Source organism: Cucurbita moschata, unplaced genomic scaffold (assembly GCF_002738365.1).
Source record: "Cucurbita moschata cultivar Rifu unplaced genomic scaffold, Cmos_1.0 Cmo_Scf00015, whole genome shotgun sequence".
Classification (NCBI taxonomy): Eukaryota; Viridiplantae; Streptophyta; class Magnoliopsida; order Cucurbitales; family Cucurbitaceae; genus Cucurbita; species Cucurbita moschata.
Window position 1 is genome coordinate 3270149 of NW_019268531.1, and position 26011 is coordinate 3296159.

The 26011-nt window shown below is 36.3% G+C and overlaps 3 protein-coding genes, 1 long non-coding RNA gene and 4 other non-coding genes across 14 annotated transcripts; 6 read left to right on the forward strand and 2 right to left on the reverse strand.

Moving 5' to 3' along the window:
• Positions 1-1052: 1052 nt before the first annotated feature.
• Positions 1053-7143, reverse strand: LOC111453569. Of its 3 annotated transcripts, none has more exons than XR_002712273.1 (3): positions 6491-7121; positions 1824-2096; positions 1053-1323 (listed from the first exon to the last, which is right to left on the reverse strand). It is a non-coding gene; the product is annotated as an uncharacterized LOC111453569 (long non-coding RNA). The 3 variants fall into 3 exon arrangements; XR_002712274.1 differs by lacking the exon at positions 1053-1323 and adding an exon at positions 3982-4206 and having other exon boundaries at positions 1729-2096; positions 6491-7143; XR_002712272.1 differs by lacking the exon at positions 1053-1323 and adding an exon at positions 4665-4906 and having other exon boundaries at positions 1729-2096; positions 6491-7143.
• A 2701-nt stretch (positions 7144-9844) lies between these two features.
• Positions 9845-9917, forward strand: TRNAA-AGC. Its single transcript has one exon. It is a non-coding gene; the product is annotated as a tRNA-Ala (tRNA).
• Positions 9918-9982: 65 nt separating this feature from the next.
• Positions 9983-10064, forward strand: TRNAS-AGA. The gene has a single exon. It is a non-coding gene; the product is annotated as a tRNA-Ser (tRNA).
• A 1207-nt stretch (positions 10065-11271) lies between these two features.
• On the forward strand, positions 11272-14491 carry LOC111453381 (probable proteasome inhibitor). Of its 3 annotated transcripts, XM_023094461.1 has the most exons (10): positions 11272-11598; positions 11676-11853; positions 11953-12096; positions 12281-12376; positions 12949-13026; positions 13500-13534; positions 13604-13664; positions 13760-13837; positions 14170-14277; positions 14346-14484. In XM_023094461.1, exons 1-9 carry the CDS (start codon positions 11382-11384, stop codon positions 14240-14242), a joined length of 960 nt encoding a protein of 319 aa, XP_022950229.1. In that variant the 5' UTR covers positions 11272-11381; the 3' UTR covers positions 14243-14277; positions 14346-14484. The 3 variants fall into 3 exon arrangements, with proteins under 3 accessions (XP_022950229.1, XP_022950231.1, XP_022950230.1); XM_023094463.1 differs by lacking the exon at positions 12281-12376 and having other exon boundaries at positions 14346-14491; XM_023094462.1 differs by lacking the exon at positions 12949-13026.
• Positions 14492-15683: 1192 nt separating this feature from the next.
• TRNAA-AGC lies at positions 15684-15756 on the forward strand. The gene has a single exon. It is a non-coding gene; the product is annotated as a tRNA-Ala (tRNA).
• Positions 15757-15825: 69 nt separating this feature from the next.
• On the forward strand, positions 15826-15907 carry TRNAS-AGA. The gene has a single exon. It is a non-coding gene; the product is annotated as a tRNA-Ser (tRNA).
• A 4186-nt stretch (positions 15908-20093) lies between these two features.
• On the forward strand, positions 20094-21933 carry LOC111453382. Of its 3 annotated transcripts, none has more exons than XM_023094464.1 (6): positions 20094-20541; positions 20634-20724; positions 20966-21141; positions 21299-21356; positions 21435-21488; positions 21606-21933. In XM_023094464.1, the coding sequence occupies exons 1-5, from the start codon at positions 20401-20403 to the stop codon at positions 21449-21451; spliced, it is 483 nt and encodes a 160-aa protein (XP_022950232.1). In that variant the 5' UTR covers positions 20094-20400; the 3' UTR covers positions 21452-21488; positions 21606-21933. The 3 variants fall into 3 exon arrangements, with proteins under 3 accessions (XP_022950232.1, XP_022950233.1, XP_022950234.1); XM_023094465.1 differs by having other exon boundaries at positions 21618-21933; XM_023094466.1 differs by having other exon boundaries at positions 20966-21129.
• Positions 21934-22537: 604 nt separating this feature from the next.
• Positions 22538-25043, reverse strand: LOC111453380 (rop guanine nucleotide exchange factor 7-like). The gene is made up of 7 exons (XM_023094460.1): positions 24752-25043; positions 24557-24673; positions 24306-24460; positions 23918-23992; positions 23539-23829; positions 23103-23459; positions 22538-23017 (listed from the first exon to the last, which is right to left on the reverse strand). The coding sequence occupies exons 1-7, from the start codon at positions 25041-25043 to the stop codon at positions 22538-22540; spliced, it is 1767 nt and encodes a 588-aa protein (XP_022950228.1).
• Between the last annotated feature and the right edge of the window lie 968 nt (positions 25044-26011).

Sequence of the window (26011 nt, forward strand, 5' to 3'; positions counted from 1 at the left end):
GTCATTTTGTTGGAAAAAGGAACAATCAAAGGCAACAAGCAGCAACAGCAGCTGCAGCAGCTGCTTTGGTTTTGGGTTTGGCAATGCGTGTGAGATTCATGGAGGTCAAATCCATCATTCTCACTCAGATTCTCCCTGCACTTAAAATTTTATTTTATTTTCCATTCATTCCTAAATTTAAATTGCTTTCTAAAACTTTCCCACTTTTTGTTTTCAGGAATATATTCCAAATCTTGAGTCAAAGAGTTAGGATACAACGTTATCTCCAAACCCACCACTTCTTTTTCCTTCTTTTCATGCCTTCTTTAGACCTTTAGAATAGCTACGAGTCATCTATGTTTGTCTCACGATACCGTTATCTTAAGTTGTTCAAGCTTGAGGTTGCTTCCCTCATGTTTGATAGCGATGAGACATTTATAGTTACCCACGTATGCAACTTAGTTGATGTTGAAGAGTACTAACTAATTGCATACCTAAGCTGACTTTATGTTTCGTGATAAATATGATTGCACACGAGTTTGTACTAAGTAACAAAAGCGTACAACTTTATTTATTTGACCCTACAAGTTGAGTTCAATGGTACCTAAGTTCGTATGGTATATGACGAAGGCTATGGATAAGAGATAGACTTGAATGATAAGGTAGGTTCTAGCCGCTGCCGACATCCAACTTTATAAATAATTAATATATAACTTGATCCTAACTTTTGAATACTATATTATTTTAAGCTGAAATTAAATGTTTTCCACTAGTTATACAGCTTTTTCCATTAAGGCTGAGTTCTTTTCATCGTGTTTTAATAGCGACTCCCAAATATTATGGTAAAAATGCACGTAATAACGATTCTGTTTTTCTCATAACATGTAAAAATTTCGGGCAATTTCTTACGGTAATGAGTAGTTTTGGGGTGTATAATTTGGTAGCTACGCACAAATAATATTCACTTTCTAACGACAAAATCCAACAAGATAAAAAGGAAAAAGAAAAAAGAGAGAGAATCCATAACCTTGAGACACCTAATTGGTATTCCTTTTACATCTAAATGAAAAATATTAAACCAAAACAAACAACAAATTAGCATAAACGTATGGCTCATAATTAACCCCAAAAAGGCATTCTTTGGATTAACACCACAAAAAACGACAGGACAATATATTGGTAGCTGACTCGGAATCATCTTTAGAGCTAAAGAACGTGTAGTGTTCATAGTTTGGCCATATCATATCAACTAATACAAGGGGTAGTGGCTTGTGGCTTGTGTTGTCCCCTCAATCATCAGTAAGATTGGAACTCTTCCTCCTAAGTGGAGGGGACGATCCTATCCTAAACACATAATAGTTTATTATGTCAACCATCCAAGCCTACTGCAACTACATATTGTTCGTTTTAGCCCGTTATGTATCGCCGTCAGCCTCACGATTTTAAAATGCGTCTGTTAGAGAGAGGTTTTCACACCCTTGTAAGGAATGTTTTGTTCCCCTCCCCAACCAACGTGGGATCTCATAATCTACCCCCCTCTCCAACCAAGGGAGTGGACACCGAGCAGTGTACCAACGAGAACGTTGGGCCCCCAAAGGGGGTGGATTATGAGATTCTACATCGATTGGAGAGAGGCTCGAGTGCCAGCAAGGACGCTGAGGGAGTAGATTGTGAGATCCCACGTTAGTTGGAAAGGGGAACAAAGCATTCTTTATAAGGGTGTGGATACCTCTCCCTAACAAACGCGTTTTAAAAACCTTGAGGGGAAGCCTAAAAAGGATAATATCGGCTAGCGGTGGGTTTAGACTGTCACAATACCAAAGTTTCAACTTAGAAGAACATACCTGCCTGGCCCACAAAAGAGAAAAACTTTTGGGTCTGAATCATTCTGATAGTTGAAGACGACCCTTCAAAAGAAATTTACCTTATCCAAGTAGGAGAAAGAGATGGTGATCCCAAGTAATCCAAACCAAGATTGGTCAGTCAATGCCATAATAATGACTTACTGTGATTGGGGTCTCTGTGGAACGTGCGTTGGTCTTTGATTGCTGGTGCTTTAAGCACGAATGAAAGATAAGGAATCTGTATTCTGGTTCTGAACCTTCTGGAGGCCGATGCTGTAAAGAAACAGAGTAATCCATTAAATAGAAGTGATTACAATGGTAGCTGGACAATCTATATTTGTCAAATAAAAGGGAGTTTACTGCTTCAGATTAGTGCCTTATCTTCGAGACAGATCATAAAACTCGACAATAAACCAGTTCTTACCAATTCTCAATGCCTAGAAAGCCATGAGAGCTTTTGAAATCTAAAAACACTTTCGAGCTGTTTATGCAAGAGATCCATGAGATAGCAGGATGAATATATCTTATTCTTTATCCAAGAGATCCATGGATTCTTCCTACTCAAGCAAGAAGGTTGAAATAGCCGCCCACCTATGCAGAAGTCAACTTCTTACCAAGAGCCAATGACAAAAACTATTTTGCAACATGCAAATTTCTTATCTAACAATACCACTAGTGGCATTTTGTGACAGAACCCAAAATCCACTGAGATAAACTTGAGTGGCTTAAAGAAGAGATGCACAAAAACCCACAATGCAAATACACTTTATGTAAAAGATGTGGAAACCGGAAGATTGAAGGGATGTGGAAACCAGAAGATGGAAGGGATTTTGATGGTTATTGGTTAATATTAAAGGCACTATGGATTCATCTTATTGGACCAATTGAACATATTTCTTAGGCTAAGAAGACAAATGAACCATCAACAAATGTACAGCGATTTTGTCCAGTCAAGACATTCCATCCCTGTGGAAAATGATATCTCCAATTTATCAGGCTAAGCATGCTAGAGTTCCTATACGTCTATTTGACATAGAGTGCATGAGATATGTGCGCCATTAATATTATCAATACAAGTCAATCAATAGATGCGAGGCCATTAAATGACTAAAGGTATAAAGAGATTGCTAGCTACCAAATGTGACTTCGCCACCAATCCATTACTTAGCACTCAATTACAAAGATTGACAATAAGAAATTCGGGCTCTTAATTTTAAGATATCAACCACAAGGTCAGAACCAAGTAATCTGATATACTTGTGAGTATATCATTGACTTGTGAAATAAAGGAGCAAGAACTCCAACAGCTATTGGTAAATTACAAGAAAGCTCTCCAATTGGAGACTAAAAGAGATAAACTATAATGATTAAAAAGGATGCCTATTTTCGCAACAAAACAAAGCAGTAGAAAGAACAGAGTCCATGAAACGATCAAAAGAAGAGGAGATATCACTGAAAATATGACTGTTCCTTTCACCGCCACAAAATCTTCTTTGGACACAGTGAAGGGGCGACCCACCAAAACAGATGGAGATCAAAACTGTTGTTAGGGAGCGTCAGAGACCAACCAAAAGCTTCCAAGATAATTAAACCAATAACAGGAAGCAAAAGGGAAATGCACAAGAAGGTGTCCAGGACATGATGCTCCAAGAAGGGGAAACATTAAAAAATAGATTGATTTGGAATAAGTAGATAGCCAGAAGCCCTGTTTTCATCCAAAGTATGACAGCATTCAATCCATTTCGGAGTCCACAATATGAATCCCCTGGAGGATAGACCTAGGGTCAGCTATGGGATCGCAGATAAGAAAATGAAGCTCATTTGGGTTTCATGGTTGACTTGAATTGTATAATACTCCTTAATGCTCAAATGGTATTGTTTCTTCTTCTTCTTTCCTCCATTTGCAAATGATAAGAAATGTAGAGTTTCAAGTCCAATAATGAAATATACGAAAACCTAAGGAATTATAAGACGCGTTCCCATTGATAGTGATCATAGACGAAGAAGAATACATATTGGTGGGTGTCCCAAATATCTCCCACCCACATGCTTAGTTCCTTCAGAAAAATTCTTCAAGTTATTGCTGGGGAATATAAGAGAGCATTTGTACAGATTCTATGACATACACAATTGGATTTCAACAGACGCCCAAACTTACCCCAAATCCTGAAAATCTATACATGAATTCTTCTCTTCTTCTCCAGCCACTACAACTAAAGGTCGCTCACATAACATTAAACCAAAGGATCTCAGCTTTTTCTCCTAAAGGTTGGGGCCATAAACTCATAAAGGGTGCAAGACATAATCTGCATACACCAATTTAGTTGAAGTAGCATGTCTGGATATCGGCCTTGAATTTTTTCATAGTATTAACTGTTAAGGCCTGAAAGATAAAATTGAAAGAAACATTTAATAAAAAAAATATACCTTTTTGGTCCGTAAATTTTGAGTACAGTTTTTATTTTTACCCCTAGATCCATAAGGATCAGTCATTCTAAATCTTCATCATCAGATTTGTTCTTAGATCCAGTAATCAATCATTGTTTTAAGCATTCCAACACTGAGGTATTCAATAGCCTGGGAAACTTTGAGCAAGAATATTATCTGAGATCCATAGATCAGGCCAAACCCACTCTTTTACCAATCCCAATAATAACAGTTGTATTATTCTTCATGAAGTCCTTGAGACTTCAAAGTTGAATTCAATAGAAAATAAAAAAGGAAAAGAAAATACAATTAAGTGGCGGACTTGATCATTTGAGACATCATTATTTACTGGTAAAGAAGATGAATTCTATGAAGAAGAAAATAACCACTTAGAGATGTGAGCAACCAATGCACCTCAAGAAAAACTGCTAAAGAGAATCAAATTTTGACTGGCGGCTCCAAGTCGGAAATGCCTTCTTCCTTATTAGACAGTGTTGATGTACTTTGAGAAAGGCTGTCCACGCCATGCTGCTAATTTCCAAAATGCCATGAAAAGAGCAACCCACAAATATGCAAATACATGGGCACTGCCCGGGCATGAGTAAACACTAAACAGCATTTGATGAGCATTTGGATGGTTGGAGCTCCAACACAAGCTAAAGATAGGAGCATTTGATGAGCATTTGTTTAAACAAAGTTTAGATGACTGTGATAAAGGCTTTTAGACAAATTTTGGGAGCATAAAAAATTCTGAATTCAATAAAATAACTTCGGGTTTGCCTTATCAGTAAGATGGTTCGATCAATCAGGTACAGGTCTAATAGAAAACCATTGAAACTGTTGCGACAATTTTACATGGTGAATTTCTCATTTACTGTTTCTATAAGTTTTTGGATTCTCTTGTTAAGCTTGATTGCCACAAAAAGTTGAATGTCATGTCCGTTCATGGTTGAAGCATTCTGCAGTTATAAAATCTCTCCTACTTTTTTTATGCTTTTATGAAAGGAGAATCTAACTAAACTAACATCAGCCTACCAAGCTCGTAGCGCTACACTATTCTCTTTGGGCTTTTCCTTTCAGGCTTGCTCTCAAGGTTTTTAAAATGCATTTGCTAGGGAGAGATTTGTTCTCTTTGGGCTTTTCCTTATAGGCTTCCTCTTAAGGTTTTTAAAATGCATCTGCTAGGGAGAGGTTCCTACGTGTTTAAAATATCATCACTAGCCCAATAGAGTTAAGCCCAACCATTGTATGAGTGACTATATTTATCATCCCAAGAAATCCCAAGCAATACAAAGTAGTTTCTACAGAGTTTTTGTAAATCTCTTCTCGATTGGTCTTAATAAAGTGTGCTTCTCGATTCGTCTTAATAAAGTGTACGAGTATTTCCCACAGAGAGTTGTGTTCAACACTACGCACTTGTAAAGAATGTTTCATTCTCCTCCCCAATCGATATGGGATCTCACAATCCACCCCCGAACGATTGGTCTTAATAAAGTGTGCGAGTGTTTCACATAGTGAGTTGTGTTCAACACTACTCACTTATAAAGAATGTTTCATTCTCCTCCCCAATCGACGTAGGATCTCACAATCCACCCCCCTTCGGGGCCCAGCGTCCTTACTGGCACTCGTTCTCTTCTCTAATTGATGTAGGACCCCCTAATCCACCCCCCTTCGGGGCCCAACGTCCTTGCTGGCACACTACCTCGTGTCCACCCTCCTTCAAGACTCAGCATCCTTGCTGGCGCACCGCCTCGTGTCCACCCTCCTTCGGTGCTCAGCTTCCTAGATGGCACACCGCCTTGTGTCCACCCCCTTCGGGTTTCAGCTTCCTCACTGGCACATCGCCCAGTGACTAGTTCTAATACCATTTGTAACGCCCCAAACCCACCGCTAGCAGATATTGTCTCTTTTGGCTTTCCCTTTCGTGCTTCCCCTCAAAGTTTTTAAAACGTGTATGCTAGGGTGCTAGGGAGAGGTTTCTGCACTCTTATAAAGAATGTTTCAGCTAGAGAGAGGATTCTACACTCTTATAAAGACGGTTATATTCTCCTCCTCAACCAATATGGAATCTCACACTTAAAGTAACGAAATTGTAGAGTAAATAGATAGAACTAAAAGAGTTACTAAGCTAGTGCATTATACAAGACATTTAAAGGGGATATGAAAATAAAGTATTTCTCAGTCATCTCAAAAACTACACATGTAAACAGGATATGCTCAAGAATGTATAACATACGTACTTTGAAAAGTAGCATCTACCTCAGCTAACCAGCCTATGAGACAATGATCAGCCAAAAAAACTCATCATGGTGGCCTTTCCAGTTCACTGCAGCAATTCTACTACAGAGTCAAATTGGAACTTTCCTCTTCAGCCAAAATGATAGCCACACTGAAATGACTCCTAGGAACTGTCTCCTACGGCCTCTCCAGCTCGGAGACAGCCGTCTTAAACTCAGCCCGCTTACGCATCTCATATATCTGGCGTTCGCGGCACAGCCAAGCCTTAAGCAGCTGCTTATCTTTCTTGGATCTACGCCCATTCGAATTAGGGTTGTAGCCTAAGAAGCGATCGGAATTCGATTGGGAAAGTAAGAGAGGTGGTTTGAACCAGCCAGAGACAGAGAGAGAGAATAAGGGCGGACGAAGAGGGCTCGGAATTGCAAGAGGAATTGGGAGAATCGACATTTATTTGCGGGAACTTTGGAGCTGAAGAAACGAAGTGGCAATAATGGTTTTCACAGTTGCAGTGATGAAGAAACGGTGGAGGAAGAGTCGCCGTTGAGATATTCACAGTTGCAGCGATGGCGGCACCGGGTGGCGGGTAGGATTTTATGGGCCCTATGGACGTCTTCGATACCATTGTACTGTAATGCAAATGTGCCATTTGTGCTCATGTTTTCAATAAGCTCGACATGATCAATCTTGTGTGAAGTGATTGGAATCTCAAATAAGTGTTCTTTCGTTGAGATATTTAATCAACGATCTTGTAGAGTGATTGGAATCTCAAAAATATTCTATCAACAACTTAATCCTAATCTTACTCCAGTTATAGATCGTATCATTATAATATTTTTAAAAAATAGTTTTTATTTAAGAATAAATTATAGATATTATTAATAGTTTACAAATATTTTTTTAGATTTTTTTTTATCAATTAATCTTTAAACAAAATAAAAATAATAATAAACTATGGCACACAGGTCAATAAATCAAGGTTTCGCGGCAAAAAAAATTAAATATGATATTTTTTGCAATAAAATAAAATGAAAAAAATTTGGTTACGGAAACAATTTCTAATATGAATATAAAATTTTATAAGATCGGGGTTGTCTCCTTTCTTAGATCGTTGAAAATCTGCACTATAGTACAGCTCATAATATCAATCCATTAATTCTGGAATAATTTTTTTTTGTCAAAATTTGAAGAATAAAATATTCATATATTAATTATTTAAAAAAAATACAAAAGGAAAACATGTTGGTTCCATTATAATGGACAATGAATGAGCAATGTGGTTTGTTTATTATAGAATAATGAATATTTTTTTGGTTAAATAATTATGAACATTATTATAAATATAAAACTTATACATAAATGATATTATGTTCCCTCAATTGCAATCTTAATTCTATATCTTATATTTTCAACGTCACACCACACGTGTATACCCCCAATTTTTCCTGCTTTTCCCCAAACAGTGCCCATTAATTTTATTAATTAAAAATCGACCCCTGCTTCTCCGACGAACTTTCCTTTCCGCCCACCGCCCACTCCAATGTCGGATCCAGAAGCCCTATTTATTTCCGATCTCCCAAACTCTGTAAATCGCACCTCCAAAATTATGGCTCCATTTCTATTCCTTCTCTTCATCTTCGCCAATGCTCTTCTCGGTTCTGTCGCTGTCGGGGCCGCTCCACCACCGACCGCGGCCGAACCACCTTCCGGCCGAAAGCTCGGAAAGCACCACAGTACGGCGGTTGTTTTTTCGAGTCCGTCTGAAGCACCGCGAAGTGAAAAGAAAGTCTCGACGGCGAACGACGGTGGTACGGGGAATGAGATTGAATTGGAAAATCATGAGCATCATAAGTCGATAGATAAGTCTGTCGCCGGCGGTGGCGTGATATTGGGCGGACTCGCCACCACGTTTTTGGTGGCGATTGTATGTTACATTAGAGCTACGAGGCGACAGAGTGAAGTTAGCCTCTGAGACGACATGTCGTACGAGTTGTTTGTTGGTAATTGCATTTTTTGTTTTTTTTTTCTAAAGGAGGTTGCAATTGTAATTAATCATAAAAATATAAAAGTGAAAGGATTAAATATAATGTATTGTTCTCTTTATTTTGGTGGAATTTGATTGGTGAATTGCACCAAATAAAACAATATTGGAAATTGCTATTTAAGCGTTTACTTGTGTGTGTTAGACAAACACGACTCTCCACAATTGTATGATATTGTCCACCTTGAGTAGTCCAAAAGACCTCATACCAATGGAGAGAGTATTTTTTGTTTGTAGATGTGGGACTTTCATCATTCAACAGCTCCCTTTGAACAAAGCACACCTCCCCTTAATTGAGACTCGAATTCTTTGGAGTTTTAGTCATTTTTTATTGTCTTTGTACCTTCAAGGAGGCTTGACTTCTTTTTCTTTTTGGAGTTCTTTGTTCGACGTTTGAGGATTTACCAATGCCTTCATACCTTCGAGGAGGCTTGACTCCTTTTTCTTTTTGGAGTGCTTTGTTCGACATTTGAGGATTTACCAATCTATTGACACGACAAAGTTTAGGGCATGACTCTGATACCATGTTAGACGAACACGACTCTCCACAATAGTATGATAGTGTCCACTTTGAGCATAAGCTCTCATAGCTTTGCTTTGGGATTCTCTAAGAGGTATCCTACCAATGGAGAGAATATTATTTGTTTATAAACCCATGATGGGACTTTTATCATCCAACAGTTTGAACTAAAAACAAACAAATTATTTCGTTAATTTAAATTAAAGTATTATCGGTTAAATCCTAATTTAGTCTTCAAAATTCAATTTAATGTCTAATTATACGTTTAATTTTCAATTTTGGACCCTAAAAATTTTGTAAATCTTTTTAAAAATATCATTTGAAGACCAATTAAAATTTACACTTTTAAAAATTTTAAGACTTTATTTATTCTTTTATTTTTTGTTCCATTGTAATTTTTATTTTTAAGATATAATAATTTTGATTTCTAAATTGTCAGAAAATTTTATTTTAACTCTAAATGTTAAAAAATTTCATTTTTATTTTTGCTATATTATTTTGGGGAGTTTACATTTCGTTTATTGTATTGTTTTATTTTCTTCAATAATTTTAATGACATGTTTCCCAAGTTATTTTAAAATATTTATTTTCTTTCACTTCAAAGTCCCTCTAAACACATACAATTAAACTTTCAAAATAAATTTTGATTAAAAAGTAAAACAAAACAATATTTTTATTTTAAATTATTAAATATATGTTTATAGTAAATTTTTAACATTAAAAAAATGTTAGTTTAAAAATTTCAAAATTACTTTTATATCTGTTTATTATATACTAATCAGCCAAAGGTCAAACAACGGGGATGTAGCTCAGATGGTAGAGCGCTCGCTTAGCATGCGAGAGGTACGGGGATCGATACCCCGCATCTCCAATTTTCTTAAAATTTTAATTTTTTACTATTAAAGAATAATTTTATGTCCAATTGTTTTATAACATGTGGGCGTGCCGGAGTGGTTATCGGGCATGACTAGAAATCATGTGGGCTCTGCCCGCGCAGGTTCGAATCCTGCCGCTCACGGTTTTTCATTTTTATTTTGTTTTTTTTTTTATATTATTATTCCTCGTTCTTTTATTTTGTTTTCTCTCTCTCTCTCTTTTAAATTTAATTTAATTTTATTATTCCTTGTTCTTTTATTTTATTTTCCTTTTTTTATTTATTATTCCTCGTTCTTTTATTTTTAAATTTTTTTTATATTATTCCTCCTTTTATATTCCATGTGTTTTTAAATACATGATTTGAAATAAGCATAAACTAAAAAAACAAAGTTTTTCTTAATTTTAATTACCATTTTGTTTGGTTCAGTTTTTGAGTTGTTATATAAAGTTTTACTGGGTACATATCGGAAGAATTTGATGATAATCCTTATAGAAATTAAATGTATTTTCTCATTTATGGATTAATTTGGTTCTAAAAATCATTTTAGTTTCAATTGCTTTTCTTATGTGCATTTTTAGTTTATTCCTCAAATCTTATTGATGAACAATTTAACCTCTAATTAATGCTTAATACATTAAATTGCAGTGCACATGTTAATTAGCTATTTAAAACTTAAATTACTTTAGTCTTTCATTAACTTTCACTTTACAATTTTAGTCCCCAAATTTAAGGGGATGTTGCTCAAATGGTAGAGCGATCGCTTGACATGCGAGAGGCATGGGGATTGATACCTCGATTTCTATTTTTTTAACCTGACTAAAGACTAGAAAAAAAAAATCATGAATGAATTATTACAAATTTTGGTCTACAAATTCAAGGGGATGTAGCTTAAATGGTATAGTGCTCGCTTAGCATGCAAGAGGCGGGGATCGATACTCTGCATTAGTAAGTTTTTGGACCTAATTAATTAGACCAAAGACTAGAAAAAAGAAAAAAAATCATAAATGAATTATTACAAACTTTAGTCTATAAATTTAAGGGGATGTAGCTTAGATGATAGAGCGCTCACTTAGCATGCGATTGACATAGGAATTGAGACCGTGCATCTCCATTAACTAAATAGATCATAAATTGTTATAAAATTTTAAATTAATCTCAAAATATTTAATTTGGTATCTTTGAAAATTGTGATGATATATTAAATAAAAATATTATTTTCATTAATATTTCAATTTAATTTAATAATTCAATAATCTAAAGATTTATTAAATATAAATTGGATAAAAATGAAACTATGAGCATAGACCATTTAAAATTTACTTAAAATTAACAAGTCATTAAAAAGTTTTCTTGCTACGAAAGTCATTCATTAGTAGACGCCCCTTGCATATAGAGAGCCACCAAAACTTGCTCTCTCTCTCTGGTTCTGGTTCTGGTTCTGGTTCTGGTTCGTCGGAAATGAATTGGAGAAGTACAAAGAATCTACAAAGCAATACAAAAATGGTGAATGAACAATCGGTTATGGCCGTCATCAGGGCAACTAGGCCTACCTTTCGCAATGACAACGACAAGGTCGCCTTTGCGGTTCACGCCATATTTCTCGCCTCCGGCTGCGTGCTCACTGCCACCGGACCTCCTGCTTTTACTGATGCCGCCTTTTCTTCTCCCTCAAAGGGTATCACTTCTTTGTTTATTGAAAAATTAAAAATTCTTCCCATATTTAGTATTTCTGAGTCTTGGATTGGGGTTTAGATGAAATTAGTATCGAGGGCTGGAACGAATTAGAGGATGAGTACGCATACGTTTACGCAAACTTTGAAAAGGATGCTAACTGGAAGAAAGTGATAGTGAAGTGCCTGGTGATGAACGGGAAATTGCTTATTGATGCCTTGACTGATGAGAATTCCGAGCCGCTCCATCTTGAAATTGAGTACGCTCTCCCAGATATCAGATATATATGTGTATTGGCAAATTAGTACTTTGTCCTGTTTCAGTATTGAGTGTTATTTCATTCCTATTGTTCTTTTAGCGTTGAAGACATCGTCAATCCGAATGGGGGAAGTAACTATTCAACGCAGTACAGAAATTTGGATACCCTGGTGAAACGCTTGGGCTCGGGAATATTGTCAAAATTGGGGGGTTCTTCGAAAGCCACGACAAGTAATCCAGCAAGGTAGTGATTAGATCAGTAATCAACACGTACGGTTATTTTAATTCTTCATTTTTCCTGATGTTATTGAGACGATTACTCTTTCTTGTGATTCTTATTTCTTGGCGTGTTATAAATGTGAATCGAAATTATGTCTCTGGTAATCGTTCTTTAATCTGGTTCTTGGCTGTCTACATGCTTTTTGCAGGGCTGAGAGTGAGAGTAGTGAAAGATCATCTGTAGTTGTAAATAAGCCTACTTCTGGAATTCCTGAGCTTCCTGGTCCACTGCTCGATCCTTCCGGGTCTTTCTCTCTATCCACACTCACGCAATCACAAAATGTCATGACATAATTTGAGAAATATGTTGGGTCTCGACTTAAGTTCTTAACTATTGTATGCTGCCATGATTTTACGTTTGTGTTGGGTGCTATTATCACTGTCTCCAACATTCAGATTTGCTAGTCTTTAAGTTTCTAACAGTAATTTGAATGCATTTTCTTTATGATATCTTGTTTTCCCCTTTATGGTTAGATCAAGAAGATAATGGTTTATATGCTTTGTGCTTTGATTGATTTGATACCCAGTTCCTCTCAGTGGTTTATAGGCTTTGATTGATTTGACACAAGAAGATAATGGTTTCCTTTGAGAGAGATTGTAATAGTCTTACTTAATGTGCAGGAATTGTTTTTGCTGAATTATTGTGACGGTCAAATATTTAATGGCAAGCATTTTGTGCCCTTGTCCAATCCTTAATTGTATCAACTTAGGAATTTTCTAAGGTTCCATGTTTACAAATAATTTAGCTATGAACCTGTATCCCATGAGTGAGTGAGTTGACATAGTCTGAATGTGGCTGTTTTTGCTATTCTCTTAGAGTTGTAATTCCTCCTATTAATCCCCTTGGTGGTGGCGATCTTTTCCCTGGACCTGGTGCTGGAATGTACCCTACTGGGTAATTTATTTAAGTTCGTCTATCATTTGTGTACGTATGTGTAACAGTCCAAGCCTACTGCTAATAGATATTGTTTTCGTTGGGCATTCCCTCAAGGTTTTTAAAACGTGTTTGTTAGTTAGAGGTCTCCACAGTCTTAAAAAGAATGTTTGTTCCCCTCTCCAATCGATGTGGGATCTCACAATCCAATCCCCTTCGAGGTTCAGCATTCTCTGTGGCACTTTATACTCTCTCTAACTGATGTGGGATCTCACATCGATTGGATAGGGGAATGAAACATTTTTTATAAACGTGTGGAAACTTTTCCCTAGCAGATGTGTTTTAAAAACTTCGAGGGAAAACCCGAAAAGAAAAACACAACGAGAACAATATTTGCCAGTGATGGACTTGAGCTGTTACAGTACGATTGTCGCAAAATATCATGTTAATTTTGTTTTTATGTTTTTTTTTTTTTTTGTTCCTATTGATCACAGAGGTGGCTTCGGCGGCGATGGAAGCATGCTTTTAGGTTGGTGAATTGTTAAGTCTTCTAGTATTAGATTGAAAATAAGCGTAATTTCACTATTTTATCATGCAGGACCTAATGACCCGCGATGGTTAGGAACTGGTAGAGGACCTGGATTTGAAGGCGGGCAGCCGTGAGTCAATTAGCTCTCACTCTCACTCATATAGACACACACAAACACTCACCTTTGCATTATGACTGCTGCTAATTCCAAGTGTCTTGAAACAGGGGTGTTCCTCCAGGTGCTCGTTTTGATCCATATGGTCCACCTGGTGTTCCTGGTTTTGAACCCTTTCGGTTTGCTAGGTATATGGAATTTTCCTTACCGTGCCATTGCATATTGGGGTGGGGGGGCTCTCTTTGAATCATTAATTTCTATCAGCGTTTATCATTTGCTGAATGCCTGCTTTGACAACGACTAAATTCAAACCATGTATCTTGGCATTCTAAATTAGGATATGTTCATACAAACAACTTGTTTCTGAATACATTTTGTATGGAGCGGCAGAGTAATTAATTAACTGGGATGCTTCTTCTTCTTCCTCTTCTTCTTCCTCTTCTTCTTCTTCCTCTTCTTCTTCTTCCTCTTCTTCTTCCTCTTCTTCTTCTTCCTCTTCTTCTTCTTCCCTTTGTTACAGAAATCCTGGGAGACCTGGAGGGGGAACTCATCCGGACCTGGAACATTTTGGAGACGGTTCAGATTTCATATAGTCCGCCATAGTTATAAAGCTCTGAAAGTTGTTGAAAGTGTTGGGGAAAGACGATAAATTTGAGGGATGGATGGTCTACCCATTTTATGCATATGCTTGTATTGAGTTCCTTTTTTCTTCTGTTTTAGGTGGCCAGTAATGACTGTTATGTACGGTGAATATAGGAATGGTGTTTACTGAATTTTACACGTGTCAAAAAACATTTTAACTTCAAACTTTTACACCCATATAAATAATAATGTATGTATTTACCTATTATATTATTCTCTTGCTATATTTGGTTATTTATAAATACATATTTGATATATATACTCATAATATATATTTTCTCCAAACAAAAGTTGTACACAAAATATATATCTCAATATATCTATTATTTACTTGCGGAAACCTAGTGTGGCATATGTTATTATTTTTATTAAAATAATAGTTTGCTAATTATTAAATAAAAAAATGTTTTAATTTTTTCTATAATCATTGAATAAAAGGTATAATATTTTTGGTTTATAAACCATCCAGTATTTCATTTGAACTCTAGATATAAAAAATTGTCATTTAAACTTTCCTTTTTATTTTGTCAATCGTAATAAACATTTGTTGCAAGGATCGAGGTGTGCATTTTATTTCTTTTATTTTATTTTATTTTCTTGCACAAATTTAAATTAAGGGTATGATCAAAAGTGATATTCAAATTTATTTTGTTCCACAATTTTACGTTCAAAATCGCTTTTAAAATCAATTTTTTTTATTAAAATTGTGAAATCAATCAATTTTTTTTGGCTATTATTTCAATTTATTTTTGTATTAAACAAATAATTTTTATTTCCGCGTATTCTTCAAACATGTGGGCGTGCCGGAGTGATTATTGGGCATGACTAGAAATCATGTGGGTTCTCATAAGCCTAGACACTTTTCAAATTTTTATATTAAAATTACTGTACTTTCTATACTTAGCCGTCATAAGCCTAGACACTTTCAAATTTTAAACCATGGTTGCATGTTTGAATGTTCGAGTAAAGGTTAAATCATGGTACATAATTACTCTAGTTCCTCTTATTAATCTCACATTATTTGTGATCATCAATAGAGTCTAAAACTTAAACTTAATTTTTAATATTAAAATTGTATGATTTGAGAATTTACGATTAAAATTTTTTTATTGCAAATTTACATAAGCATATTACTCGTCTTAATTAAGAACTAGAGACTTAAAAGAGACATGCATAAAGTTAATAGTCGAAAGAAAAAGAAAAATAATAAAAACATTCAAACAATTAAAGCCTAGAATAAAAATGATGAAAGAAAAAAATCAATTGATTTTGACAAAAATAAATTATATAAGATGGATGTGACGATACATGTGCAGGTCTTATAGATGTTCGAACAAAGCAAAAAACAAAAATATAAAATAAATATTTTATTTTCAACAACAGTTTTCAAAAGGGGATGTAGCTCAGATGGTAGAGCGCTCGCTTAGCATGCGAGAGGTACGGGGATCGATACCCCGCATCTCCAACTTTTTGGTTATTTCAATTTGTTTTTATGTCTAAGAAATTATATTTATTTCCGAATATTCTTCAACATGTGGGCGTGCCGGAGTGGTTATCGGGCATGACTAGAAATCATGTGGGCTTTGCCCGCGCAGGTTCGAATCCTGCCGCTCACGTCATTTTTCCCTTTTCCTCGTTATTTTTCCTTCTTCGCCTCTCACGTTCACTTTTATAGACTGAAATTCAATTATTCATTTTTATTTTTAATTTAGGGACGAGTAATATATTTGCAAGAAACTTTACTTCATCTATCAATTAATTATTTAAATTTTATTTTTTAGTTTTCATAACTTTTCAACTTAAGAAAGATACCAATTATATATTTTTTTAAATATGAAGCAATAAGTACCTTATTTTTAAAACAAAAATAAGAAATAATTATACATAATAAAAAAAAAAGCCAAGAAAATAAAATATTCCGATTCCTTATTCTTTCCCACATCTATATTAGAATGTTCACCGCCATGAACCTGACTTTGATACCACCTATAATACCAAAGACCACCGTTAGCCGATATTGTCTATTTTATCCTGTTACGTATTGTCGTTAGGCACATAGGTTTTAAAACGCATTTGTTAGGAAAAATTTTTCACACCATTATGAGTAATGTTTCATTTCCCTCTCCAACCGAGGCGGGATCTCTCACACCATTAGTTTAACTCCTCGATAAATATTTATTCATAAGGGTTATACTTTGTGAGTACCCTATGATTGGTGTTTCACATCCAGAGTTGAAATCGATAAAAAAAAAAACCGTTTTCTCCATCAAATGATGTTTCTAGCCAAAACTCGACAAATAATATAGTGGCAAAGATAGACACCGACAACTTCCTTCACGTGCAAACAATGACAAATGGATGCAGTTGGGCGTGCGAGAAGAGCTTGTCAGGAGGGCGACAATGGTGGATTGTGTTGGGTGACATGAGCGTCTAGGCTGGAGCAAAAACATGCACAAAACCGTTTATAGAAAATAGGTATAAACATGTTTTAAATGTTTAAATCGATTCACTAAAAAGTTTAGAATTTAAATTGATAAGTTAAATGGAAATGGGTGAAAATAGAAAGATAATAATAATATATAGGCTATTAAAGATAAGATGATAATAAGATGATTGAGGTTGTTTTCTGTCACCCTGTTGGCGTCCCACGAAGAAGAGACATTTGAATGTTAGAAATGGCATCCCAACTTTTATTGGCCAAAATAAGAAATGGATCTCTGTTGCTTTTCTTTTATGGAAACCATTTCTATAGAAATGGAAATAAATTCAAGTTGCCCAACCTTTTCATTTAATGCCGGTAGATATTGTTCTATTAAGACTTTTCTTTGAAGGATTTATCTAAAATTTTAAAACGCTTCTATATTGAGAATTATTGGGAGTGAGTCCCAAAAGTGACTAAAGTGTCGAACAAATGGTATACTTTGTTCGAGGACTCCAGAGAAAGGAGTCGAGCCTCGATTAAGGGGAGGCTATTCGAGAGCTCCATAAGCCTCAGGAGAGGATTGTTGAGGATTATTGAGAAGTAGTCTCACGTTGGTTAATTTAGTGGAAGATCGTGAGTTTATAAGTGAGAAATACTATCTCCATTGGTATGAGGCTTTTTAGGAAGCCTAAAGCAAAACCATGAGAGCTTATGCTCAAAGTGGACAATTTCATACCACTGTGGAGAGTTGAGAGTTGTGATTCCTATATTAGAAAAAGACGAAATGTCCTGATATTGTTCGTTCCGGTTAATTTCATAACTTATATAATCATTTTATAAAGCAACTTTTTATATTTGTTATTAGTTGTTGGTGATTTTGGATATAAAGGACGAGTCCAAAAAAAGAAAAATGAAACTAACGATAAAACCATCTCGTGAGCGTCTCGAGACGTAACTTAAAATATAATCAAATTTGGCCCCATCGTCCTTAGCCAAGGAGGCCGATGACAAGGGCTAGGTCGAGCTATAAGACCTACTTCTTGTAGAACCCCTATCCAAGGCGCCATCGGTTGACATGTTTTCCTTCTCTATTTAAATTAGGGAAGAAAACGAGAAATTCTAGATATAACTCCTATAAATATATTCTTTTCACTTATTAGAAAAAAAAAGTTAAATTTCATTCCCTAAAATTGACTCCCACATTTATTTATTTATATATATATATATATAGTCAATTTTAAGACTAGAATTAAATTACTCTTAAATGGTCGAAGTAATTAACACCTTCTTATACAAAATTTGGATCAACTAAGAGATAAACTCATGATTGAAGATCTAGGAGCAAGATTTGGAACATTGTTCTAAATTGAATCACTCCACAATCGAACTTGATCAAGACTTGATTGAATGACTCAGATGCAATTCTACCACAAAATTGATTGAAACTTATAAATGACAAAATTGATGATGGATTTAGAAGGGAAACGTCTCCATTTGAGATCTCGATTTCATTCATTCACGAATCTCATATTTACCTAACATATTGTGGGTATTTAGAGTCACAAAAACGTTTGTGGCCGGGAATGACAAAATTGATACTTGGATTTCTAAGGAAACGTCTCAATTTGAAATCTTGATTTCATTCCTTCACGAATCTCATTTTTACATAACATATTGTGGGTGTTTATAGGCTACTGACAAAAACGTTTATGGCCGAGAATGACAAAATTGATGCTTAGATTTCTAAGGAAACGTCTCAATTTGAGATCTTGATTTCATTCCTTCACGAATCTCATTTTTATGTAACATATTGTGGGTGTTTATAGGCTACTGACAAAAACGTTTGTGGCCAGGATTTATTCTCGATCCTCTTTAATCTCCACAGAAGACGAAGTCAAATTTACCATTTTACCCTTACATAATTGATCAAATTAAAAGTAATATATTCCAACAACAAATATTGATGTGCTTTTCTCCCATAGGTTGGAATCCAATATTATCAATTAGGCTTTTATAAACGTCTTGTTTAGAATATGAGAAAGGGTTTGAATTTTTGAAAAATATTTTGAGTTTGTGAAGAAAATGTTAAAAGGAAAGGGAATGTTGAGCACATGGTTAGTGCAGAAAGAAGGTATATGTGGAGGAAAGGTGGCAAGGGAAGTGGGTGAACGTCAGGCACACACCAACCCATGCGGCGGCCCTCTGCGGCAAAGCCCCAACGCCCACGCGGTGCGGGGCCTCCCCTGTCGCCATCTTCTAATAACTCTCATTTCAATCCCACTTGGATTAGTGTAATTCAAATCATATCCTTTTCACCAACATTTCATTTGAATCCCATTTGGTTTAATCCTTCCAACTTCTACTCTCTTCAACTCCAACTTTACTCCATCTCTTTCACATGATATGGGCCTTAGGCAAGAGGGAAGTTAATGACCTCCACAACATGCAAACATAACCCGTGAACTAGGGGCGAGAAATCCTTGTTTGAAAATGAACGAGGGCGTGTGAGAGAAATTTCTCCTACCTAAACGGGATCCGAGATTATATTCCCTATTCCTGTCCGTCATTTGTAACCGTCCAAGCCCATTGGTAATAGATGTTTTGGCCCGCTACATATCAACATTTTTTAGGGATGATTCGTCCTTTCTCCAACCGAGATGAGATCTCACGATTCACCCCCTTGTGTGCCAGCATCGTCCCTAGAGATATTGTCCACTTTAAAACATCATTGTAAAAATGTTTTGTTCCTCTCTCCAAGAGACGTGGAATCTCATAATTCACCTACTCTGATTTTGTATATATTTGTCTCTTTAATTATTTTCGTACAAAACAAAAATAAAATATAATATGATGTAATATTAAAATTTAAATTTTTGGTGATGGAATTTAACGTTTAATCTATTTAATTTATTGAATTTAAAAATATAAAACAAAATCTAAATTAGATTTGAGATAGAATTAAAAGATGGATAGGTTGGAAAATAATTTTTTTTTTCCCTTTTTTTGTTTTTGGTAGAAATTAGATTTCAATAATAATTAAATAAAGAATAATTGTTTCAACTAACAAAACGACGCCTTTTCTTTTCATTTTATAATTCAACCACTATTATTAAATTCATCTTTTCAATATAAAAATTAAAGAAACAAAAGGGCAAAAAGGTAAAAAAAACAGCTTTTTATGAAAAATAAAATAAAATCATTTGAGATTAAGCTATAAATTTCTTTTTGTCGTTATCCATTGTCGGATAAATCGTGGCAGCAAATGATTGGCAGTTATTGAGTGTCCCACAAAGAGGACTTGCTACTCCACGTGTCATTTATCCAATCAATTCATTTGACAGCTTGAAAGTCGAGAGAAAAAAAAAAAAAAAAAAAAGAAATTTAGAGAGAGAGAGAGCGAGAGATCGAGGCAAATGAGAAATTCGCAGAGATTTTGACAGAATCTGTGTTTTTCCATTTTTACGGTCTTCCTTTCCTTATAAATTTGTGGGGGAAGTGCGGTTTCTTCATCGTTTCAATTCTGCGTTCCAGCATTCCCCTGTTCTTCCCCTGTTCTTCCCCCTTCCCTTCTCTGCTCCTCTGTTTTCCCCCCATTTCCATTGCAATCTTCTTCTCTCCATTAAAGGGTTTCATCCGGAGACGGGTTTGATTGAAGGGCTACTCCGTTTTTCACTGATTAGGATCAAAATGGAAGGAAAGAAGCATGTGGGTGCCGAGTCCGAGTCCGAGTCCTCTTCTTCTCGCACTACTGACCCGTTTGGTTCCAAACACAGCTCCTATTCTTCCACCACTGGGATTTTTGGCTCTATATTTGCTCCTTCTTCCAAGGTATGTACCACTCTCCCATTCATTCTCATAAGGGTTTTGTTTCTATTCTTCGTTTTTCTCCATGGATTGCGATTCTGCTTGTTCTTATTCAGGTGTTAGGGAGAGACTCTCTGCTCTCTCAAGCCAAAGAGGGAGAGAGGGATTCTGTGAATGGGCCATGGATCCCCAACGCTGAAGCTCAAGGTTTGTGTTTCGTTTTAGTGTCCTTAATTTCTTAAGTTTGAAATGATTTCAAGTGTTCTGAAAAGGGTTGAGAATGAAATCTTCTTAAGAGCTAGTTTTGGATACAATTCATAACCAAGGCTTCATACTTGCAATATCCAATGATTCTGAGCCAGTTTCTGATTGTTTACACATGAACTTTGTTCTGAAAATTGCTTGATAATATTCTTTTCAAAAGATAGTCATTGAGATGTATATGCAGATGATAATGGTAGTCATAGACAAAAGGAGAGACAGGAGAAGAAGGATAAAGACATGAGTTCCATTTATCAGGAACAAGGAGCTCAACCATGTCATCTTAGCTCATCAATCTATTATGGTGGCCAGGACGTTTATGCTCATCCTCAGAATTCCCACAATTTCGAGGTGAACTCTGTGGTAAATGTATTAAACACATCACTTTGTAGCTTTATATCTTTCATCACATGAACATAATTCATTGTCTACTTTCAGATTTAACCAATTTCGTATAGTTTCTCATTCATTTTTTTCGTTCATACGATCTGCTTTGACTTATTCTGGTGATATGTTTCAGTTCAAGGAGGGGGGAGAAGATGATTCTGGGAGTGCTTCAAGAGGAAATTGGTGGCAAGGTATGACATAGAGATATATGTTGAAACTTATCTTTCATTCAAATACTCATATTTTGTTACCATTCCTTGTTGTTTCAGGGTCTCTCTATTACTAGACCACCAAACTCCACAAGCTCTCCTTAGAATTTCAAAGTTAGTTCGAGTATCTTATATCAGTTTCTTATCGAGCTTTCTTATCGAGGTTTCGATCGATATCTTCGCGACTTTGGCTAAGATGGTGTGATTGGTTTGTATATTTATCTGTGACAGGTTAATATGCAGGTACATAGGATCATAGAGCTGAAGAACTACTTCTACTTCAACTCTTATTGTATGAAGGTAGATGCGAGCGAGATCGTTGTGAGAAAAAGCTGGTTGTCGTTTTCCAGCCGAGACAACAGAATCTCTTTGAAGTTAATTATTAATAGTTATAAGCATCTTTCTCAATTTTACTGTAAAGAACGCTGCTACTGCTGGCTGCTTCTGTTTGTTGTTGTTGTTTAAACCTCCATAAAGGAGATCTGGGTTGCTGTTTGTTTATTAGTATCACATTGGAAACTGAATCGAAATCTTGAATATACATATATCTTTCTCAGAATGAACATGGGAAAAATCTCTGGTTTTCTCTCCTTTTATTCCTTGGAAAGCCAAACAAGGCTCAAGTAGGAAATCGACACAGTTGTATGGTCGAATCTATGAGATCCTATATCGGTTAGGAAGAGAGAAGAGAACGGAGCATTCTTTATAAGGGTAAGAATGGAAATCTTTTTAAACCCCTCGAGAATAAACTTGATAGGAAAAGCTCAAAGCTCAAAAAAAGACAGATGATGGGATGGGGACAGACAGAGATTCTGCTGCCACAATTGTTGGAAATGTTTGATGTTACTTTTGGTTCTGTTCTGTCCAGGCCACTCATACTTCAGACAGTAAATAATGTGAAACCAACATCATCAATGAATCTTACGTTAATTTTTTATTCCTTTTTGTTTCATAGTCAAAACACGGGTTAGTCAAGAAGGAGATGAAGCATTTGATTCCTCATATTGACAGTCATTCACACTTCATCAACACAAATACACCTCAATCTGAAGAGAAATATACATCTTCTTATGCCTACAAAATGAAATGCAGAAAAGTGATAATTCAAGTGGAAAAAAACATACAGCCATGAATCTTAGCTTCCTCAAAACCATCCTTGGATTTCACTCGTCCGCAACCGATCCCTGTCTGGGTGAGCTTGCTACTCCCCCCCGGTACTGAGTGTCGAGTTTTGAGTTTGTGAACGACTCGGGTTTTTCGATTTTATTGCTGAATTCTTTTCCTCCTCTCGCTTCAACACTAAGATAGTCAGTTAAAACCTTTTTTACTCCGAACCCGCGCTGGGGAATCTTGGTGCCGGGAATGAGCGGTGATCTTTCTCCCTTAGCAGGGCTGGCTGATTGTGCAGGTGAAAAGCTTGGAGTGGCAAAGGGTGTTTTATATGGAGTTCCAGAAACGGGCACTGAAAAATGCAATGGGCTGTTCTTGTGAGAAATCACACCAAGTTTAGATATAGATGAGAGTTGATCCGAATGCTTTGTGAGATCATCCACGTAAAGCAGATCATCGATACGTGCAACGACGTTGAATGCTAGACTCTCTAAAACTCGAGAGTAGCTCTCTAAGATGGATTTCCCGACGTCCTAAATTACAAAAACAATTGTTATCTACTCAAGTTACTATGGGTTAACTGATATGAAAGCTTACAGAATTGCAGTAGGGACAGACCTTATTGTACTGGATCTTGCTCATATCCAGGGTTGTCTGTGGAAGACCAGGAAACCGTTGCTTCAAGCAAAGTAGCAGAGTCTCTGCTCTCTCTGCAAGCAACTCCCGTTTTTCGGAATCGACCATCAGCTCCTTGACCATTTCCCACGACGATTTCGAACTTTGTTTGGTCGAGTTCGTGGCAGGTTTTGAGTTTGTTTTTCTCCGCCATACATAGATCGAAGCCTCAACTCGGTTAGCAATCTCTATAGCTTGATGTTCAGAAGACATTTCAAGGCAATCAAGCAAACATTCAGGAGAGAACTGGTCCGACGAAATATATCGATATATAAGATCACCCAAACAAGCTCTTCCATTCTGTAATCAAGTAGGATCATAAATAAGCAAATAATATTGCTTTCGATATCAGAATCATAGCCGTTTTCGCATCTCATACCTTCGGTAAGGCTTCAAGATATGGTTCAGGAATTTCAAGATCAGCCAGAGTCGTACTGTTAATCGCCATTGCAGCTTTTAGTATCTGGTTTGTGCTCTCGCGCTTGTGTTGCAATTGCCTTCTTGAGTCTTCACGGAGACCATCGGGAGGGACTCGAGGAACGGGAAGCCACCATTTTCCTTCTTGACGCTGTAGTGCTCTTTTGAGAGAGGACGACCCATCAGTCTCATGAGCCAGTATCCCTTGATCAACATACCAGAACTCACAATCTTCAAAACTATCTAATATTTCCTGCAGAAAGAGTGTTTTGCAAAATTTAGAACAGATCTCACAATTCATAGTTTTGCAACACAAGCTAGTGAGCGTTGGAGAATCATACAAGAAGCATATTGTCCAATTTTCTAAGAGCAGGAAGATTAACATAGAGATCCGAGCGTGGTCTGCACGCCATAACCTGCAAGATCATAAGAAACCATCAGAAAATTGATGCTTTACAAATACACAAGCATTTAAATTGTAACGATCCAAGCCCACCGCTAGCAAATATTGTTCTCTTTGAGCTTTCCCTTTCGGGTTTCTCCTCAAGGTTTTTAAAACGCGTCTGCTAGAGAGATGTTTCCACACCCTTATAAAGAATGTTTCGTTCTCCTCTCCAACCAATGTGGGATCTAACATAAATTCTCTCGGTTTCACATTCTTACAATGGTATTGAACAAAAAATCCAACTCTAATATCGAATCCAAACGAGATTTGAAGTTCTTCTGTACCTCGAGCTTGCTTCCATCAGGAAACGTTTGCCAAGTAGGCGTTAATTCGACAATGTGATCGCTAACACAAAGAAGCCAATCCATCTCCCTTCTCCACATCACTTTCTTCTCTGATGGAAGAGGCTCTAATCTCCATAGTTGCCCAAACAGAGTGGCTATGACAAGGGGAAGGGCATCAATATTAGACACACTGGAAGCATAGCAGTTAAGGCAATGAGTGAGACAGAGACAGAGACAAAGACAAAGCATACCACAAAGATTGGTAATGGCATTAGATATAGCCAATGCTGTACAAACCCCATTTCCACAGCCTGACATATCTTCTCCAAGCAGCAGTTTTGAAAATCTTTCCTTCATCATTTCAATCTCTATAACCCCATAAACCACAAACAAATCAACACAGTTTTCAGCAAGAAACCCCATAAAGAAAAGAGAGTCTAAATTACCTGATGATGAGGACACTTTCTTCTCCAGCTTCCTATTATCAGCACCATTAGCTCTGATGCAATCGGGTCCCTCAGCAAATCGAGTGGACCAACTCAATGGAGAAAGGGAAGATGACTCCTCAGAGCCACTGTGACTGTGCTCCTCCTCCTCAAGCCCTGTGGTTTCTGATGTAAGAAAATCAGAGCTGGAACTACTCTCACGCCCATGTTCTTCAATCAAATGGCCAAGCGTCTCATTTTCAGGCACAATGTGGCCAATGCTTAAGCCTTTTCCACTCACACTCTCTTCCATTACAATTTCCCCTCCTCAATCACAACCATAGCACAAAAACAGAGCAACCCACTTCGATTCCACCCACTCGAACCCCAAAACCAAGCTCTAAACACAAATTTCGAAGGAGACTCCAGCACCCAGAAAGCTAAACCAAAGAAAATGGGGCTGGAAACGATTTGGGGCCACGATTCCGCGAAAAACGGGGTGGGTTTCGTTAGATATAAGCAGAACCCAAAAGTTTTGATCCCAAATCAAGCATGCCCAAGATAATGAAAAGGGTATGAATGTATAAACGGTTGAATCAAATAAAGAAAGGAAAGAGGTCGGTGAATTGAAACAGAGGTGGAAGTCATGATTAGTGTGAGTGGATCAAACACATGAAGTGAGAGAGGAGAAGGGGAGGCGCTGTCCGCCATTGATATTTATGAGAGCTGGACAAAGCATCCATGGTCCCAAGACTTTAAGCAGACACTAAGATGGCGGTGACCCTGTGTGTGTCTGAAGGCTGTAGCTTTGCCTTACCTTCCTTAAACGAGGGTTCTTGAATGATACATGTTGTATAGCCATTAAAATAACCTTTGGGGTTTCAAAATTATAATAAAATAACTTTCATCGCCTCGAGTTTTACAATTTCGCTTATTATTCCCTTTCTTCTAACTCTAATTTAAATTTTATAACTTAAATTTAGATTTTTTTTTAAGTAGTATTAAGTCTAAAAAAATATTTATGAATTTTTAAAAACAACTTTAATATCTTCAAATTTTTAAGAAAAAAAAAAAAAAGTTTGGAGAAAATCTACACGATGTTGGGAAGACGATTTTATCTATATATTTTTTATAAATGTTAAGGATGTTAATTCTACGTTTAAAATTTCATAGGTATTTTTTAAATATGTTACTAATAGTCGGATGAAGCAAGAGTATTTAAGAATTTTTTTAAAATCAAATAATACTAATGATTTTTTTTTTTTTTTTTTTTTTTTTTTT